The sequence below is a fragment of the Emydura macquarii genome, unplaced genomic scaffold (assembly GCF_026122565.2).
Source record: "Emydura macquarii macquarii isolate MOO-44397 ecotype Brisbane River unplaced genomic scaffold, CSIRO-AGI_Emac_v2 contig_2979, whole genome shotgun sequence".
NCBI classification, from domain to species: domain Eukaryota; kingdom Metazoa; phylum Chordata; order Testudines; family Chelidae; genus Emydura; species Emydura macquarii.
The window spans coordinates 37005-58003 of NW_027133116.1; the positions used below are offsets into that span (position 1 = coordinate 37005).

General features: G+C 43.6%; 2 protein-coding genes across 2 annotated transcripts in view; both read left to right on the forward strand.

The window, feature by feature from the left end:
• The first annotated feature begins 9009 nt into the window (after window positions 1-9009).
• On the forward strand, window positions 9010-15582 carry LOC137167748 (scavenger receptor cysteine-rich type 1 protein M130-like). The gene is made up of 6 exons (XM_067570032.1): window positions 9010-9013; window positions 9535-9849; window positions 10281-10598; window positions 14113-14427; window positions 14886-15057; window positions 15579-15582. The coding sequence occupies exons 1-6, from the start codon at window positions 9010-9012 to the stop codon at window positions 15580-15582; spliced, it is 1128 nt and encodes a 375-aa protein (XP_067426133.1).
• A 317-nt stretch (window positions 15583-15899) lies between these two features.
• The window catches only part of DMBT1 (deleted in malignant brain tumors 1), a 39888-nt gene continuing 34788 nt past the window's right edge, over window positions 15900-20999 (forward strand). The window contains exons 1-3 of the mRNA XM_067570034.1: window positions 15900-15917; window positions 16518-16869; window positions 19023-19337. Coding sequence (XP_067426135.1) covers window positions 15900-15917; window positions 16518-16869; window positions 19023-19337 — 685 coding nt within the window. The remainder of the gene's footprint in view (window positions 15918-16517; window positions 16870-19022; window positions 19338-20999) is intronic.

Genomic DNA, 20999 nt, shown 5'->3' on the forward strand with positions numbered 1-20999 from the left:
TATTCTGGTTTTGAACAATATGGAACAAAACCCAAAACTTTCAACATTTCCCACAAAACAAAATTCTGGGAAAAAAGCATTTTGGGTTAAGAAAAATGTTTCATTTTCATAAAATTAAAGCATTTCGCTCCAATTTTGACTTTTTAAGAGTTTTTAATATGAAATACAATTAATTTCTAAACAAAAAATTGAAATGTTCCATTCCAAAAATGTCAGATGACAAAAAGTTGGGAGGTATTGCCAATACAGAGAAGGACCAGGATATCATACAAAAAGATCTTGATGACCTTGTGAACTGGAGTAATAGAAATAGGATGAAATTTAATAGTGGAAAGTGCAAGGTCATGCATTTGGGGACTAATAACAAGAATTTTTGCTATAAGCTGGGGACGCATCAGTTGGAAGTGATAGAGGAGAAGGACCTGGGTGTATTGGTTGATCACAGGGTGACTATGAGCCGCCAAAATGATGTGGCTGTGAAAAAAGCTAATGCAGTCCTAGGCCGCATCAGGCGAGGAATTTTTAATAGAGATAGGGAAGTGTTAGTACCATTATAAAAGGTGCTGGTGAGACCTCAGCTGGAATACTGGGCGCAGCTCTGGTCTCCCATGTTTAAGAAAAATGAATTGAAACTGGAACCGGTGCAGAAGAGCTACTAGGATGATCCACGGAACGGAAAACCTGAGAGGAGGCTCAAAGAGCTTGGTCTATTTAGCCTAACCAAAAGAAGGCTGAGGGGAGATATGACTGCTCTCTGTAAATAGCAGGGAGGGAGAGGAATTATTTCAGTTCAGCGCCAATGTGGACACAAGAACTAATGGATATAAACTGCCCATCAGGAAGTTTAGACTTGAAATTAGTTGAAGGTTTCTAACCATCAGAGGAGTGAAGTTCTGGAACAGCCTTCCAAGGGGAGCAGTGGGGGCAAAAAGCCTCGCTGGCTTCAAGACTGAGCTTGATAAGTCTGTGGAGGGGATGGTATTTTGGGAAAACCTAATTGGGCAATTAACTGATGTTTCACTATTAGTCGTAAATATGCCCAATGGCGTGTGAAGGGATGTTAGATGTGGTGCTTTCTGTGTGTCTGGCTGGTGAGTCTTGCCTACATCTCAGGGTTTAGCAGACCGCCATATTTGGGTTCGGCAGTTTTTCCCCTTCCTCTGCAGCATGGGGCACAGCTCACTTGCTGGTGGATTCTCTGTACCTTGAAGTCTTTAAACCATGATTTGAGGACTTCAATAACTCAGTCATAGGTTAGGGGTCTAATACAGGAGTGGGTGGGTGAGGTTCTGTGGCCTGCATTGTGCAGGAGGTCAGACTAGATGATCATGATGGTCCCTTCTGACCTTATAGTCTATGAGTCCATGAGATGGGACAGTTGCTACGATATCAGTTATACATTAGTAGCATTTGTCTACAGAGTTTTTTAACCATTTAAAAATAACTGAAAAAATGCACCAAGGCAAATCAGCTGTATCAAATCACTGATTATAACAGCATAAGCAGACTCCCCACTATTCTTTTCTGATATAGCTGATCCCAATGGCAAAAAAACCAGCTCTTCTTTCTGTGATGTGTGTGTGGCTACAGGCGAACCCCACACTGCTCTGTGGGTGTGAATTTTTTGAGAAGTTCTTTTTTATGTTTGTTTTTTCCTGCAACTGACGCCAGCTGCTGAATCTACATATTTCTCTCCCACTTCTTCATGGTCACATCTCAAAAACAGAGCGGGGTATTTAGGTGCAACCAGTGCAGTGTCAGGAGGAGTTGGGACAGGACGGCAATGAAGGGACCTCTCTCCATTCAATTGCTTTGGCTTCTCCTTTCTTTTCATTCCACCATAGGTAAGTACCTGCTTTAGTTCACACGCTGAACAGAGACAACTGACCTGAAAGGATTGTAATTTGGGGTCCAATAGAAATGGGATTTAGTGATTTTTGCTTCCAGTCTCCAATGATGCAAAAACTAAGAATTGTTTCTCATAGAAAGAAAATCAAACTAAAGTTGTGTCTGTCTCTTGTAGATGAACGCCAGAGAGAAAGTTTATATACTTCAATAATTAGGGCTGGTTTTACTCACAGATTATGCATATTGTACAAAATATGTCACTTCTGTAGCACTGTGAGCCTGGCTCTGTTTATTAGAATCCAGAACTGATTACCAGTCAAGTTAAAGAATGAGGGCCAGATTCTCTTCTCAGTAAAGACAGGGAAATGAGGAAGGCCTAGGGGCTGCTCTAACTTACACCACCTGGGAAATGGCAGTGCATAGCTGTATTCCAGCATGACCTCCCCCCCCATGACCAACACGCTCACCAGACCAGGGTGGCTGGGTTGGTGTAAGAACTGGCTACCATGGCTCTACATCAGGTGGGAGCTCCTCTACTCTGGGAGAATTCTGAACTGGGCCATTAGGACCACTCTCCACCCCCTGAGCTACTCAAAAGGAGCAGACTGGGGGAAGAGAGTCTGGCCCTAAAGGAAGGAGATCTTTGGAAGATTTTTCTCACTCCAGCCCTCTCCTCCAGCTGCCAAATTCCTCCTGTGTGCCCCTCCCTGACCCACATCAAACCATCCTTTATGAAACACCCCAGCCTCCTAGCCTGAGTCAAGTTTTTCTGTCTTTTCATTTTGACAGTCTGGTCCCTACCCTCTGGGCACTGACTGGGAGGGAAAGGAGCAGCAGTGGGCGTGAGGAGGAGCTGGGGTGCACTGACTGGGTACAGGAGGGATGGGTGATGTGAACAGACAGGAGGGATTATGCAGGGCACTGATCAGGAGAGGATGGTGATGGAAACGGATAGGCTGGGGAACAGGGGCACCATTTGCAAAGGGGGCAATTGCCAACCCCCATCTTTTCATATATGCTCCGTCGTGTCTTCCACCACCACCCAGATTTTGCAGGCTGTAATATAATCACATATAAAGTTCTATATGCTGTCACAACTCCCCCACCCCTGAGTCTTTCTGAAAGGATCCCCTGCTGGGGAGTTCTATGCCAAGCAGCGGTTTCAGCAGCCGGTGGATGTGGCTGGTGCAGTGGGTAACAGCTGGGGCTCTGGTACAGGGGAAGGTTGCTGGTTCCCAGTGAGAATGTTTTCCAGTGATTGGGAGGGTGCTGGGGTCTGGAGAAACTGAATCTACTGAAGGGTTTCTGAGGGTTGCCGTGTATCTCTCAGCTGTGACTATGCTCAATATGCCACAGCAGCAATATGCAATAGGAGGTGATGAGTGGGATTCTGGAAGGCAGTACCCTCTGCCGTCTGATTATAGGGAGGGACTTGTCTGGGAGCGGGGAGATTAAGCCCATTCTGGGATTTGATGCATGATTTTGACAGAGCCAGATGGGATAATTGATAACCATGATAAGGAGGCAGTCTTTCTTGTAACCCTGTTCTGCGTCTGTCTGAAGGTGCCGACGAGCTGAGGCTGGCAGATGGAGGCAGCCCCTGCGCCGGGAGAGTGGAGGTTAAACACCAGGATCAGTGGGGGACGGTGTGTGATGATGATGAAACAGAGCGGCGGTATCATTCAGTCATTTGTAAACAGCTGGGATGTGGAGCTGCTGTTGCAATGTCCGAATCTTTAATTTTTGGGAAATATTCTGGACGGTCTTGGCTCACAGGAGTTGTTTGTCATGGTAACGAGTCAGCTCTCTGGGATTGCAGACATGGAGGATGGGAACTGAATTCCTGCCCTTATAACGCTGCAGTGCTCTGTGCAGGTAAGAAATCATCCATCCGACTCCCTCAAGGCAATGATGTGTATCACATCTCTGTGACCTGAATGAGAAATTAATTCAATCTAGACTAACTCCTGTAACTGTTGTTATTTATATTACTGGATTATGAGAATCTCCTGGTGTGACTGTGATTTGAAAAGGTTCTGAATTATCCAAATTCCAATCTTTTCTTGAAGGAGCCTGTCATAAGAAGGCAGAGTTTCTGAGGTAGGCTCTTCTCTAGCCAAGCACCTTGTCTGGTAGTTCATTCCTCTCAGCATTGGTGATTGTCAGTGCACTCATCTCTGAATTGTTATGGTTCAGGGCTGGACAGCAGAAATACAACTTCATTCAAGGCAGGTTCCAAAGCAGATACACAGAGCTCTCTGGTTTGCTTATGTCATCTTGAGTCTTCTTGACTGGTAGACTAGGTTTTCCTTCCTTAATGTGACAAGTTGGCAGCGGTGTTTCTCGAAGTGTACAGCATTTTTCTTTGTGAATTTAAACACTCAGGAGCTCGATCCTCAGCCCATTAAAGTCAGTAGCAAAATTCCCACTGCCTTCAATGGGAGGTGAATCCAGCCCTAAAGCTGTATCCTCAGCTACTTCCAGAATGAAACCTGTCATATGAAGAGTGAAGTTTATTATTCTTTTCTAATCACCTCCATTAAGTCCTTTTGCATCTCATCTGGTTCCTGTGGAAAACAAGTTTTTAGGTATTGTTAATATCACCTTTTCCATCAGTGTTCTTCCAACAGTTCTTCAAAATCTCTTCTTTCCCTCCACTGCCTTACCTAACATTTATGTGAAAATACTGCTGGAGTCTCTGTACGTAAATTTTTTTTTTTTTTAAAGGGAAAACTTCCATATTTGTATATTTCTTTTTCCTTCTCTTTAACCATGAGATAAGTTTCTTTCTCTGCCTCTTCAATCTCCCTGAGCTGTATCTTGTTTGTTTTTACAGTCGCTCTCATCTCCACTTTTCTTTGTTTTTTAATACAACATGGCACAAATGTGCAGTGGTTTACACAGCTGAAATTGGAAGCTTGGACAGCTAGAGGAGGATATCTGCCTCCGTAGGTATGCTTGGCATTTTAAAATATGGGGTATACATGGCCACAAAGGGTCCTGAGGGTTCATTTTACAAAGGGGATTTAGGTCTTAACTTTTAGAATCCTCATCACCCAGTAGAATTCATGAAGTCTGAGTTAGGCACCCAGGTGCCCTATACAAAGCCTGGGGAGAGTTAGCTGCCTCTGAATGGGATTCACAAAAGCCAGCATGCTGAGTGAGAAGCTGCATTGGCTGGCCAAGAGTAGATGCTAAGGAGAGAGGTGCGTCCTTACTGTCGCTCCCTCCAAGGGAGTTAGGCACCTAAGTCTGGGCTGGAGGGAGGCAGCAATCTCTGTTTGGTATTCATAGCTGTGAACCCTTTCTGGAGTCAGATGCCAAAGCCATTACATTCAAGAAAAACAGCAGTGCATGAGTAATGCTACACAAAACAGGCTCATGCCTTATTTGTATACTCTAATCCAGTGGTTAGGGCCTTCCCGCAGAATGTGGAAGAGCCCAATTCAATTCCCCCTCTGCCTGACATTGCAGGAGAGTGCCTGCATCACAATGTCATTTTTCATTCCCTCTTCGGCCCAATGCATATTTAATTATTTAACATGCAGTAGGAGACCTTCAAAAGGACAGACTGAGGGAGCCCTGCCTTAGAATACATGATACCTGAATGGTTAGCGCACCCACTCCAGATGTGGGATCCCCCTCGTTCCTCATGACACAGAGGGGGGAATTGAATCAGGATCTCCCCATGCCAAGTGAGTGCTGTAATCTTTGAGCTAAAGATTATAAAAGAGGCCTGCTCACCCCACCCAGATTGTTGTGTGTGGAGTTAAGCATGCACTGAGCACACTTACCAGGCCAGGCCTCACAGGTAAAATAGGGGCTTAGCTGGGAAGTTGGGTGGTTAGATGAATAGATGGCTGCTGAGCAGGGATTCTGGGACTGCCAGTGAGACAAAAATGTTGGATGTAGGCACCTAAAGTAGGAATTAAGCACCTAAATCTCTTTGTGAGTCTGGTGATGAGTGGCCAGCTGGGAGCAGGACAGGGATGAGAGGAGGGGCAGAGCCACTATTCCAGAAGTTTTTAAATGCCACAGGAATTGGTAGAGTGGTAAATAATGATAAGGACAGGTCATTTATACAGAGCGATTTGGGTTGCTCGGTGTAAACTAGGCTTATTTGAACAACATGTGTTAACATATCCAAGAGCAAAGAATGTTGGACACCCAGGATGGGGGGACTGCATTGTTGAAAAGAATGATTCTGGAAAAGGTTAAAACCCATTCATTTCAAAGGGAATTAGGGTGCCCAAGTACCTTTGTGAATCTCAGCCGGAGGAGTTATGGTGAATTAATGCGTGAAAATTGCCTATACTACAAGTGAATATGTATAATTGTACATGAAATGTGCATACTAATCATAGGTCAAAACCAACACCTTAGATGTTAACCGGGAAGCCTAGTACAGATCACAGACCATGGGCTGAATTGGGTCATGAAAAGAAATGCTGCTTAGCAAGTAGTTCACTGAATTCTGCCTCAGTTTCAGATTCCAGCCACATCTAGGATATAGTCCCATGTAGAGTGTATTACAGCAGTCTAGTTTTGAGGCAACAAAGACATGGATGGCAGTTGTAAGGCCCACATCAGAATGAAACCTCCCAGCTGTTTGTAAATTCAAACAAAAAGAAACATTCAAAAAACTGACCTGCAGTTGCTGCTTCCTGTTTCAGTAGTAGTAGTTAGAGTTTAACCAAATCCCCAGATTGCAAAACCAGTCAACAAGTGGTCAACACACACCTTGACCAAGAGGGGCAATATTCCTCTTGATTTCCCATACCAACCACTATCACCTCAATCTTATCTGAACTGGATCTTGCCAGTTTGTCCTCATCCATGCCCCAGCACAATTGGCCCATCTGGGTCAGGTGAAATGGAGACAAAGCTCATGCCTCCGCACTAATCTGGCCAACAGTTTCATGCACGCATTAAACAATGAAGGTGTCATGATGGGTCCTGGAGGGCACAGTAGCAACTGACCCACACCACCCTCTAAGAGCCCTCTGCAAGGTAGGAACAGAATGACTTAAGAGCAATCCCATCCACCCCTGCTATGATGTGTATATGAGTCACTTTCTTATGGTCAGTGGTATCAAAGATCTATACTATCACTATGAATATCTGATCTTCAGCCGCTGTCAGAGAGAAGTCATCCCCCAGCGCCAACATTGCTGTCTGTGTCATACCCGAGTCAATAACTAGACTGATCAAAGTGAAAGATCAGAGGCAGCTAGGCATTGTGCAATTTGGCTTGCCATACCTTTTCAGAAGTTTTTACTCAGAGTGGAAAATTTGGTGTATGACCATAGTTGTTAAGATTGTCAGCATGAAGTGTAACGGCTTTTTTAATCAGGTTCGCCATATGCTACTTTAAGAGAAACAGGCTACTAGGCCTCCTTCAAGGAAGTGTTGACAAACTCCCCCAAAAGAGAACCCCGTATGTCCCCACACATCTTCCCAGGCAGGAAGGACATAGCTCTCGAGCACAAGTTGACATTTGAAGTGCTCCCAGCACCTACAGTTTCTCAAGCAATACTGGCTAAGAGACAAGCAGAAAATAAGTAGTTTGTCCCCTCAAGAACATACTCTTCTTATACAGGTTCAGATGACTGACCACATCCAAGTAATTTTACACATACACACAGTTCCTCATAGTAAAATGTACTCAGATAAGCAACAGAGAGGTGGTAGCTTGGAATAATCAAAGATGTCCATCTCAAAATAAATCTGCTGCCTTAGATTTTATGGATGCTGTAATGGAGGCAAAGAATCGTTTCTTTGCTTCCTTCACAGACATGGCATAACAGATATCAAAATATCTGTCATGAGGAATCCAATTGGAGCCAAGGTGACCTGTGAGGCCAAAGTTGGAACAGAGTTCCTAATTATAGTGTATTTTGTGTCTTGCCTAATCGCCTAGGTTGCTGTAGCAACAGAGCTTAGCCTGTTGCCATAGCAATAGAGTTAGACTATTAGGGGATAGCTCAGCCAGTCCTGGCTGGTTTTAGGTTAGTTCAATAAAGATGCTCTCCGTGTTGCATCTCTCTGTGATCCTGTGCTGATATCTCTCTCTGAATACCAGCAATTAAAAGGAATTCAACATAACACTAATGGCCACTCCATCAACGGCTGAGGACAAATGAGGGTTATATTCCATCCATCCGTTGACAGAGTGGTTTACCAGAATAACAATCCTGCCCTTCAGAGCCTCATGGAACTGTTGTGGTTCTACTGATTTCCAAGGGAGGAACATCCAAACAGTTACACTGCCCCAAAAGGAAAAGTGAGACCCCACCTAAAATCGAAGAAAGCAATAAACATATTAAATAATGCCAGGCTTAATGAGACCCCGCTGTTAACGTTTTCCCACAATGCAAACTGACCGTTTATTCCTACCCTTTGCTTTCTGCCTCTCAACCAATTTCTGATTCAGGACAGACGTTCAACTTTCATCCATGACTTCTTAGTTTTCTTGATAGCCTCTTGTGAATGAATTTGGCAAAGGTTTTTGAAACTCCGAAGAAATTTTCAACTAGTTCTCCCTTATCAATAGCCCTTTAAAGGATTCTAATAGATAAATGAGACATGATTTTCCTTTGCAGAAGTCTTGATGGGTAGTCACTATCTTATCATGACCACCTAAGTGTTTTATAATTCTATTTTAATTAGTCCCTCAGTTCAATCTCACTATGCCTCAGGCCTTCTTCAGTTGCTCCACTTATCCTCCATTCTCCTCAGTCCATTCTTCTCCTCTCATCCCTGCCTCCTCCCTTACCATCCCCTCCGTTCCTGCCCCATAAAACTAGTCCCTCATGCCACAGTGATTCACTCCTGGGTTCCTCCCACACCTCCATCTGGACACTTAATGCTTAGCTCCCTCTGGTAGAACCGATCCAGAGTCACTGCTGCAGCTTCAGGGCTGCTTTTCTATCTGTGGTTGCTGTCCCCCTCCTCCTCACACATCTGATTTAGCCTGTGGTGTAGCACCTCTGTATATCTATAGCTGACACACTCCAAAGAAACTCTGATCTCTAGGGCAAAAGGACAACTTCAAGCTCAAAGGTTCTTTGCATTTTGCTCCTAAAAAACAAATGGACTCCACTGCATGTCAGATCTTCTGTAACTACAGAGGCGATCGCAGAAGGCAGGAGTTGCTCCACAATGAGTACGGATGTGTGGAGACAATATGTGTGTTCCTGTGAAACCTGTATTTGAGAAGTAAGAACATTTTCAAATGTAAGTGTCTAAAGCCATATTAATACATCTAAGTCAGAGCATTTGTTTGGATACCTAAATATAAATTTATAAGCCAAATTTTAGGCACTTATGTTTGAAAATCCTCATCTGTGTGTTTCAAGCATAAACTGACTTTAAAAATGTTTGTGCAATAAAGTATCTGTGTGTGAATGCAGAGTGAAGAATGCACAGTAGTAAAACAGTAATTAACAAGGATTAATGTATTAGTTTAAAAACACTGGTAACAACACTGTTTTTTAAATGATGGTGTCTAACGCTGCATTTTAAGCATAATAGACACTGCATCATTGAAATATACTCATTGCCACATCTTATGGTTTCTAAATGCTTCCACTGAAAAATATTTGAAAGTAATATTTATCCAGATCAAGGTGTATTGGAGGTTGCAGAATGTAAATGTCTCACTCATTGGATTTATTGACTCTCAAGGTCATATTAAGTCCCGGCTGGTTGGAGGGGACAGCATCTGCTCAGGACGTGTTGAGATAGAACATGGAGAAACATGGGTTACAGTCTGCGATTCCGACTTCGATCTGAAAGCTGCCAGTGTTATCTGTAGTGAATTAAACTGTGGAGCAGTGGTATCCATCCTGAGAGGAGCTCACTTTAAAGAAGGAGATGGGCCAATCTGGAATGAAACACTTCAGTGTGCAGGGAATGAGTCACAACTCTTCTACTGTCCCAGGATATCGCACTGGAATGAGACATGCTCACATGCAAACGATGTCAGCATTGTGTGCTCAGGTAAGAATTAAAGTGATGATTCTAAGTTCCCAGACATGGTTGTTCTGGACTGCTTGGTGTAACAGTAAAATGTCTTTATGGCAGAGAGCTTAGACTACTGAGTTAGTATACAATTGTTTCAAACAAAAAATACCAAAATATTTTCCATGACAATAAAAGAATCAACCCCCTTCTCACCCCAGTTTCATTTTCTTCAAATATTCGTTATTCAAGGAGATCAAAAGCTTCCTGTCTCCAAGATCATGTGCTGGGTAAGCAAGGATCAATCATCCTGTGGAAATAATAGTACATGATCATGTCGCTAAAGACTGCATCATAATGTATATGCACAAGGGGACCAAATTAAGAAACATGGGCAACCTTAATTCTGAAATTTACTTTGCGTCCTTAATGTTCTTTCCAGTAACCCCACATCATGTCTTTTTTTGAAGGCGCCACTGATGAGCTGAGGCTGGTGGACGGAGGAAGCCCTTGTGCTGGGAAAGTGGAGGTTAAATACAAGGATCAGTGGGGAATTGTGTGTGACGGTGCCTGGGAAATGGAAGATGCTGAAGTTGTTTGTAGGCAGTTGGGATGTGGATCCGCTGTTAGTGTTCATGATCAAGGTCATTTTGGGTCCAGTTCTGGACCCATTTGGCTGGACGAAGTTGCCTGTGATGGTACTGAGTCATCTCTCTACAAGTGCAAACACAGAGGATGGGGTGTGCATAGCTGTGATCATCATGAGGCTGCTACAGTGACCTGTTCAGGTAAGAAATCAGCCTTAAAGGCAAAATCCTCCTGAGAGAAAAGGGAATTAATCTAGTGTCACACTCCTCTGACCCAAGTGAGAAATAAATAAAAACCTCTAATTCTGCTTAACCCTACTGGACACTGGGGAAACCTTTGTGTAATTCCCATCCTCAGTCACTTGTAAAGGACTTTCACAATTCCAGCATTGTTTCAATACTATATACCTATTTCATTTTTATAGACCTCCCATTTTACGGCAATTTTACAGTTCATTTTCTGAATTCAGATCAGTGGCAAAGGGGAGCCATAGCCCACCAGGAGAGCCAGGGCTCTAGTGGAGGTGCCGCAGGCCTCTTTGTTGGACAGTTAGCTGTGCATTGGGTGGCTTTGGTTCTGCTCTTGTCTGCAGGGTCCGCGCCACCTGTTGCTGTTCTCTGCTCCCCTTCAGGTCTGTGGGCAGGAGGGGCAGGAGGAGGGGAGCAGGCACTTAGAAAAGCAGCAGGGAGGGAAGAGGCAACTGGTGGCGGAGGCACCCACAGCTGTATGCATGTTATAGCCTGTGTGTACCGTCGGCAGCAGTGAGGCGAAGCAGCTTGCTGTCCCACTCACGCTTGACCCCGCCAGCCTTCAGTCATGACGGGGGGCAGCAGGGCCAAATCTGAGTGGGCACACTGGGCAGTGGGGCAGCCAGCACTGCTTCTCCTGGCCACTGCTCTAGGGCCGGCTCCTGCACTAAATCTCCTCCCCCACCCTCCGGGCCTGCCTGGCCTCGACCAGTATCCAACTGCCTATCTCCTTTCTCAGGGATGGGGAGTGACACTGCGCCTGGGTGGGCCGGCTTACAAGGTGGGCACTGAGTGTTCAGTGGGAGAGGAGCCTGGGCCAGCAACTACTGTGGGGATGATGGTGCATCACGATGGGAACGATGGGAAATTTCTGGGGGTGCCCCCAGTCGGAGGCACTCTCACTCCCCACTTCTCACTCTCTAGAGCTGAGATTCCCAACCTGTGGTCTCTGATCCCTGGTGGTCTGCGAGATTCCTACGGGGGGTCCGCGGAAAGGAAAAATAACAACATCCTCACCAAGGAATGTATCATTTCAAATAGAAGTCGTAGCATGTGGTGGTCCATGAAATGTTTGGCGGTTGAAAAGGGGTCTGCACACTCGAGAAGGAATAACCACATTCCTTCCTTTACTCAGGCTCCGGAGGTGCAGATAGGAAGCAGAATACAATAGAGCTGGCTGCTTCTTTCCCCCAGCTGCTCTCTTTCTTTTGGCCATCTCTATCTCGTCATTCCTCCAATAGGCTCCCTACTTCTGCGTCCCCGTCTCTCCCTCCTTACATTCCCCTTCCCTTTTAAGGTCCCTCTATTTCCACCTCCGCAGCATTGCCTTTCATTCCACCAACCCCAGAGTTCCCTTGTCCTGCTCCTCTTCTCTCGGTCTCCTAAGTCACCCTTGTCCCTCTCTCCCTGGGTGTCCTGACTGGAATGCACACAGGTGAGGGGGCAGGGACAGGCATGGGGAGGAGGGAGGCTATGCATAACAGGGGGCTATAAGTACTAGACACAGGGTTAGATTTTAAAGGCATTGAGGTGCCTAAAGAGGAAGACAGACACTTATTGGAATTTTGAAAAGTGTCTAGGGATCGAAGTCCCATTGAAATCAATGCCCACCACTACCACTAGTTCCTGTCTCCCACTGCTGCCCCCCTTTCTGGCTGCTATCACCTTCTCCCTCTGCTTCTCTTCATGTCTACCTGACATTCCTCACCCTTTGCATTCTAAGTTAAGCTGCTTTCCCCCTTTTTGCTCTCAGAGGGCAAGCTGGGGGGCAACAGGAGAGACATCTCCCTACTCCCAGCTCTGATGCCCAGGACCAGGGCTGGCCCTAGACCAAATGGTGCCCCATGTGAGGAGCATCTTCAGTGCCCCCCCCTCATTCGCTAAACTTTTGAATACCTTATTTTTACTGTATTTGTAGCCCATTTCACGTCTTTGACTCGTTATTTGCATGCATGATTTATCCCTGTCATATAAGATGATAAATTTGCACGGTAGGATCTGTAAATCTATATTTATTCCTGCCATATATAAGCAAATAAAAACAATAGTTTCCTCTAAGCTTATAGACACTTTTCAATTTGAAGAATAACAGAAATGTACCAACATGAAGAATGTGAACTGTGCCCCAGCACTGGGTGGATCGGTGTTACACAGTCTTACGGTGGGTGACAGCCTTAGGATGTTAACCCGAGTCCTTTAGTTCAAAAGGTCACTTTTCTCACCTGAAACCCTTTTCTTCAAGTATTCTATTTTCCCTTTTGTCGCTAAGAACAAAACCAGCAGCCTGATCCAAGCCTGGCACGTCAGGCGGTCGCCTCAGTCATCTGCCCCTAAATCCCGTCCTGCCCAGGACCACCTCATCTTGGAACAGCAAGTGCAGGGAAAATCTTGCTCAGCCCTCTGCAGCTCTGGGATGGCACATGGGCACAGTCTGGTCACATATAGGAGCTGTGAGGGGCTGCAGTATGTTCAGTACAGATGGAATCTTCAGAGAATTTAGCAACCAAGCTCTAACAAGTCTCCACCAAGCATGTGTGAAGTGCAGTTTTCCAGAGGCACCTAACTTGGTCAGATTTGTGCAGTTTTTAATGGAACCAGCAAAAGTCACATCCCTGAAGCCAGCGTGACCTCCCTTCCAAACTGCAAGTCCCTACTCCAGTGCAAGGAAGGACAAGAGCTTCTCATTCAATTTTATAATCAATCCATTACTTGGAGAGAACAGTATACTTTTCTCTAATCTCATTCTTGGAAACAGCTCCACTGTTTGTAAAAACAAAACAAGCCCCCCCCTCCCCCCCCCTAAAAAAGGCAGACACCTGAGATGGACAATTTCAACACAGAGTTAAAGTTTGGCAAACAGCTGAAAATAGGGTTTTACAGTGGGAAGTGGCAGGTAATCTTAACTATGAGCATTACTACTTGCAGGTGCAATATATGTGTAAATTCTGCATAATTTATTTAGCCATTTTTGTCTTTGTTTATTTACAGTGTGTGTGTGTGAATACATATGCAGAACAGGAAGACATGAATGTAACAACTTTTAAAAATCCTTATGATCATCTATTGATAATCATTGTTCTTCCCTCTCCGTATTTCGTCATCATGTTTTTCAGCACCATTCATTGCCTATATTTTAAACTGGAAGCAATGCTGGCTAGAGACTGTCTAATTTTTCTGTCTATCATGCTCAGTGAATACGTAATAATAATTACACATTATTTTAAAAATATTGATAACACCCTTTTCTAAATGGTAATGGCAGATTGTGATTTAATGTAATGTTAATGATGATAATAGATCTTGTCTCATTAAAATGTATGCATTGCTATATCTTTAGTTTGTAAGGGACAGAATTTTATTCTTTTACTCATGCTGAATTGCATATTACTCCACAACTAATCTTACTGAAATTAACATTATAATACATACTGTACATTATTATGATATTCTGACTGAATATTTCCAGGTCATATTACACCCCGACTTGCTGGAGGGGACAGCGTCTGCTCAGGACGTGTTGAAGTAAGATATGGAGAAACATGGGCTACAGTCTGTGATTCCAACTTCAGTCTCAGAACTGCCAGTGTTATCTGTAATGAACTAAACTGTGGAACAGCCATATCCATTCTGCGAGGAGCTCAGTTTGCAGAAGGACATGGGACAGTTTGGAACAAAACATTCCAGTGTGCAGGAAATGAATCCCACCTTCTGTATTGTCCCAGAACATCACATGTGAATCAGACATGCTCTCCTGCTAATGATGTCAGCATCATATGCTCACGTAAGACTTCAAAAGGATGACTTTAAAATACCAGTGATGTGTTCTAATCTACTGTGTGCTGTGTCCCTTGCTGTAGAAAAGAGACAGAACTCAGCTACAGTGAATGAAAAAGTGTGTATTTGATTAGGATACTGAAAACAGGCCATATGGCTACCTGATTGAATAAATTGTATAAAGTGGGACACAAACTGTGCTGCACAGTGACATTACAAAGAAGCTGCCTAAATCCTAGCTCATATTAACCAATTATGGAATGCATTGTGGACTGCATTAGTAAATATACTAACAAATTGTTCTTATTCTGAATGGAACTTGGATCACAGGGCTAGTATAAATTTGTTCTAAAACACAGAAAGCCAAACATTTTTGATGATATAAAGGAATAAAATTCCCTCATAATATTTGGTATGAAATAGCTCCAGGGCTCCCTCTCTAAACCCCTTCTCCCTTCTCCCCAGGGCACACCGGGTTCCGGCTGGTGAACGGCAGCACAGAGTGCTCAGGGAGGGTGGAGATCCAGGTGCGTGGTGCCTGGAGAGCCCTGTGTGACTCACACTGGAACTTCTCGGTTGCCAATGTCCTTTGCAATCAGCTCGACTGTGGATTCGCTGTATCGGCTCCGGAAGAAGGGTATTTTGGGAAAGGAAATGGCTCCATCTGGGCAGATTCTCTTCACTTTAACAGTATAGAACCCCATTTGGGTCACTACCCCGTTACCACCTTGGAGGGGTCAGAGTGCCCACACAATGATGCCAGTGTATTTTGCTCAGGTAATTGCAGGAGAAATGCAGGATTAATGACACCTGCCCCTCATGTGTGACACTGCCCCGCAGCACAAGGGAACCTCAGGGCCCAGTGACAGCAAAAGTGGTCTAGATCCTAAATCAAACTGTAAAAGGAGCAAAAGCAGCAGGCAGGTCACGGACACAACTGAGGCTTTATCTTCACCTTTGACACAGCATCCTTATTTCTTTTTTTCCCTTTTTCTGTTCCTTTTATAAAAATAGGCACGACAATAGCCATTTGGCAGTCTTTGAGAACGGTCGCTCTTCAAGGATAGGGCGTAAAGTTGTCATTAATTCCACTATTTCACATTTCACTTCCTCGAGAATCCGTGTGTGCCATCTGAGTCTCTCATCGTCCACATGTAGGTAGAAATGGAAACCTCGAGACACAAAGGCAGGTCATTTTACCACTACAGCAAATTGAGTGCTAACCCCTCTGATTTAGGAATTTATAAGGGATATATATATATATATATATATATGTATAGACTATATCAAATCTAATCTACAGTAGTTAGAGTTCTAGACCCTTATTCAGGAACACACTTAAATTCCATTGAAGTCATGGAGACGTGAGCATGTTTTAAAGGGCTTTCATAAATCAGGGCAAAACTGTTTCCACTTCACTGCATAGGACACTCTGTATAGCTGAAACTTTTAATTAACATAACTGGTGTGTGGAGTACGATGAAATTTCCCTTTATGGTATGTAGATCAAAGGCCTGGATGATCTGTGAAACACTAAGTGTCAAGACGCAGAGAAAGTTTACAACCACAGCTAGATGTTTCTCAAGACAAAAAATGCAAAAGTCATCAGTTTAGTTATAAAAAACCAGAAGGAATCGTGGTACATAATATGAAGTCATTTGTTATGCAAAATAATGAAAAAATCAGCTAGTCTTTACAAGAAACACTGTTTGACACTATGTAAGAATAGTTTTAAGCTATTAGTTGAATATTAGTAAGCCCTCAGGGCATAGAAGATAAGACTTTTCATAGCAAGCTGCTAAGAATGACAAAAAGCATGTCTTTTTTGTGGTGCAAAACACCTAAATGTCATGGATCTTGTCACAGAACTCATAGCCATTGCAAACAGACACTCATTTTCACCCTCTTAAGTCTGAGAAAGGAATGGGCTCTGGCAGGGTGAAGAAGCAGTAAGTATGTAGGAGATGAGACCATCTGACAACCGTCAACATCTCCACATCTGAAACTGCACAGCCCTGAATTGTTGAGTCTGACAGTAACATTTGCTCATGTGTTTTATTTCTGGACTCTCACAAACCTCCTCCTTTTGTTCAATAGGAATATGACATATTAACAATGGGAATTTATCCTACAGGAAAGAGGCAGATCAGACTGGTGAATGGTTCAGATCGTTGTGCCGGGAGAGTGGAGATTTATTACAATGGCACCTGGGGGACAGTCTGTGATGATGCCTGGGACCTGTCAGACGCCAACGTTGTTTGTAAAGAACTGGGATGTGGACGTGCCACCAGTGCCACTGTTTCTGCACATTATGGCGAAGGATCCGGGCAGATCTGGCTGGATGATGTGAACTGCTCTGGGATTGAATCCAGGCTCTGGGAGTGTCCATCTGGAGGATGGGCTCTGCATAACTGCAGACACAATGAAGACGCAGGAGTTCTCTGTTCAGGTTAGTTTTGTGAATGGTCTATTAAGCCCACATAGCTGAGAATTCTATGGGGTGAATGCGAACTAAGGATATATCTACACTGCAACCTGCGGTATCACTGCAACATGGGTAGACATCGCTTTACCCACATTAGCAGAGCCAAAAATAGGATTGTCCATGTGGTACCATGGACTCCAGCTTGAGTGTACAAGCACTCCGGGGACCCTGGATAGCTACTCACATTGCCAGCAGTGTGGGTAAAACCAGCATGGGTCTGGCCTACCTGTGCTGCTATCAGACCTCAGATTGCAGTGTGGACATGCCCTTAGACTCCAGTTCACCAAAGCTTCTCTTATGTGCTTAAGTTCCATTTAAATCAAAAGTGCATCCTGATTCTTCTGAATTCTGCAAATAGATAATATAGGGAATTTATAAATATATTATTTTTATATAAAATGTTTATTAACTTATCCGGTGTCAAAACAATTGTAGAGACCAAAAGTTTTCTGTGTATGTCTCAAAAGACAGATAGTCATGGGAGAACACTACAGATGACCAACTCCACATCTCATTCTTTCATTTCTTTGGTATGCCAGTCAGCACCACAATCGCTCTTCACTGCATCTAGGTCCCACATCAGTGGTCCATCCCTATTCAGCAAAGCACATAAGCAATTGCTTCACTTTAACTCTGTTCTTAAATCTCATTTACATCCCTGGGATTTAAGCTTGTGCTTACAGTGAAATGTGCTTACAAGCCTTGCTGAAGAGAAATAGATTTAATTATGTACTTAAAGTTTTTCCTGAATTAGGGCCCTAAGTAGATTAACCTGTTAGCAGAAATTATATCCTGTGGCTGTAACGAATTTATCATTTTCAGCAGTGGTGAAATAAAATGACCAGTTTCAGAGTTTTTACCCACTAAGCATCTAGGGCAAAACTTGTTGGTAAAATGTATTATGCATTTAAGTCATTTACAGGCTTCTTATCTGAAATATTTGCTTTCTGAGAATGTAATGTAGAATTACAAAATGGTCACTTGGATACATGGAAATAAAAGTACAACAGAGTCTCTTGCTATTTGTCCAGTGAACCAGTGTGTAGATCAGCGGTTCCCAAAGATTTTGGCTCAAGGGCCACAGATATAATTTTTACAATCCTGAAGGGCCACCAGTCTCTGCCAGCAGGCCCCCAACCTCCTGCAGATAGAAGGAGTTCAGCGAGCTCCCATCTCCCTGGCTGCAGCAGGAAAACCACACACGTCCTGTAACCCTGTGTGCTCCACCTGGGTCCCTAGGCAGTGGTTCCCTTCTGCAGCCAGGTGGATGGGACATCAGTGCTCCCCTCCCTCTGGCTCAAGCAGGGACCCCAGCACCTAGGGACCCAGGCAGAGTGCTTTGCTCTCTGCTGGAGCTGGGGAGGAGAGCTCTGATTTCCCCTCCCTCTGGCTCCAGCAGGGACCCCAGCGTCTATGGACCTAGGCGGAGAGCTTTGCCATGCTCCCTGCTACAGCCAGTGGGAGAGGAGCACTGATCTCCCACCCCCTTGTCTGCAGCAAGGAGCCTGAACCGGTCATTTAGCCCCGCAGAAACGCACTCTGCTTGGGTCTTTAGGCAGTGGCTCCCTTCTGCAGCCAGTGGAAGGGGAGCCAGAGGCCACTTTGAAAGCCCCCGAGGGCCACTTTTGGCTCCCGGGCCACAGGTTGGGAACCACTGATACAGATGAATTCGTCCAGCCCAGTTTTATAATCATTAGTCCACTGCATGGAACGTACAGTCAAGCAAATTTGCAAAACCTCATGGAAGCATCTGACAAGTTACTGAGAACAAGAAAAGGATGACATTTTATGGGGGCAAATTTAAACCCTTAAACATCATCGATTTTGTCACAAAGGTAATGGCCATGGCAAAATACTACCCTCTTCCTCGTCAAATGTGACCGAGAAACAGGTTCTGTAGGGACTGAGAATTACCGAATGTATAGCAGATACAGTGCATCTCTCAATGTATACCCTGTGACAGCCTGCAACATCTCCACATCTCTATTAGCACACTCAGGAGTTGCCAAGGATGTCAGTATCATTTGCTCAGGTGTTTTATTTCTAAAATCTTACAAAAAGTCTCCTTGTGCAGGAGAGGAAAATAATATATTAACAGCTGGGATTTATTCCTACAGAAAACAAACAGCTCAGACTGGTGAATGGGACAGATCACTGCTCTGGGAGAGTGGAGATTTATTATAATGGCACCTGGGGATCAGTCTGTGATGATTCCTGGGATCTATCAGATGCCAATGTTGTTTGCAAACAACTGGGATGTGGACACGCCATCAATGCAACTGTCTCTGCTCATTACGGGCCAGGACCTGGCCAGATCTGGCTGGAGGATGTGAATTGCTCTGGGAATGAATCCAATCTCTGGGTGTGTCCTTCCAGGGAATGGGGTCAGCGCAACTGCAGGCATCATGAAGATGTTGGAGTTATCTGCTCAGGTCAGTTTTGTGATGCTCTCTGTAACCTGATTAATTAATTAATTTTAAAGTGACAGAGGAGAATCTCCCTGCTGGTCACACAATCATTTGGTATTTATTGCCTCTCTGATTCTGAGAGGTTGCTGCAGGTTAGAAGTGCTGTGCACTGGCCGAGCTGCAAGAGGGCCCACAATAGAAATAGTATGTGAATCTGTGTCTAAATTAATGTGAACTGGCGACACTGAAATTACTGAGGTACGAATGTTAATCAGTATCTCACTACATTTGTATTCATGCTGTCTGTTCATTGCACAGATCTAGAATTAATCAAACTAGTACAATGAGTGTCCCTAGTTCCTCCTAATCCCCAGCAAAACCATGATCCATTCGGAAATTCACATAATTCACATTAATTGGGGAATTGTAGAGAGAAAGTTACGTGGTTGGAGTTCTCATCTGCAAAATTTAGTATCTACAGTATATTATGTAAGGACTTACAATGGTTATGTGAGTTTATTAAGCCATTAGCTGCACCATGTTCACCATGACTTTATGGAAAGTAAGGTTGCTTTGCTATAATATTGACTCAAGAAATTACAGACAGAGAAATAAAGATGGATATAAGAGAGAGCCTGAAAATGTAGGTGATAGTGGTTGGCACAGAATATTGAATTGGGTGTTCATATTATCAAGAAATTGTAAGTCAAAATATTAAATCAAATCAATCTTATTACAAGGAGGTACTCACTTTACTTCTATAATATTCTGGGTGAGCCATATATCCCCAGTTCAGAATCTTCTCTATTTGCCCATTAGGGTTCTATGTCTGTTTTAATTATACTACTTATTTATTTCTTCAAATGTCTGAAGTATAACTATGGGCCCTCCATCCTATTATGGATGCCAGCTAAGCTTTGTGGAACTGTTCAACCAAAAGTACATTCAAATCTGGACATTTAAGAATTTAAGTAAGTAAATAACGAAATGCCACTTGAGTTCAAGAGTATAATTCATTTTCCCCACTACCAACCCAACAAGGACCCATCCCAACAAGGACTGTTTTTGGGTTTCTTCTTTATTTGTCTCTCCCTTTTCTGGAAATAGACTTCATGATAGTGAATTTCCTGCAGGGCTGTCCATAAAATGGAATTTCCATCCCTGGGGAAATTCAGATATTTCTTTATATATTTTCATTCAGAAACAGGACAAAAAGATGAAATATCAACAATTTTCATGGAAGGAAAAGTTGCAAGAAGTTTCTATTTAGATAGGTTGACATACATTTTTTGACATTTTTGATTAAAATGAAACATTTTGTTTCAATGTGTTGACATTTTTTACATTTCTGAATGGTGATTTGAAACTAAATGTTTCATGTCTAATTTTCCCATTGAAAAATTGGGAAATTCCATTGAAATTGACATTTTCCTGGGGGCAGGGAAAATCAGTGTTGACAACATCGCCTATTTTATTAGGGAAATTTTTCTGTCAAAAAATTTCAACCAGCTTTAAACATTTAAATAAGTAAATAATGATATGCAACTTCAACTCAAGATTATAATTTCCAATTTTGGGCCTCGATTCTGCAAACTAAGCACATACTTAAGTGCTTTGCAGAATTAGGTCCACGTTTCATTAATTCTTTCAGTTCTCAAATTCTGGATACAAATATGACCCAGTGAC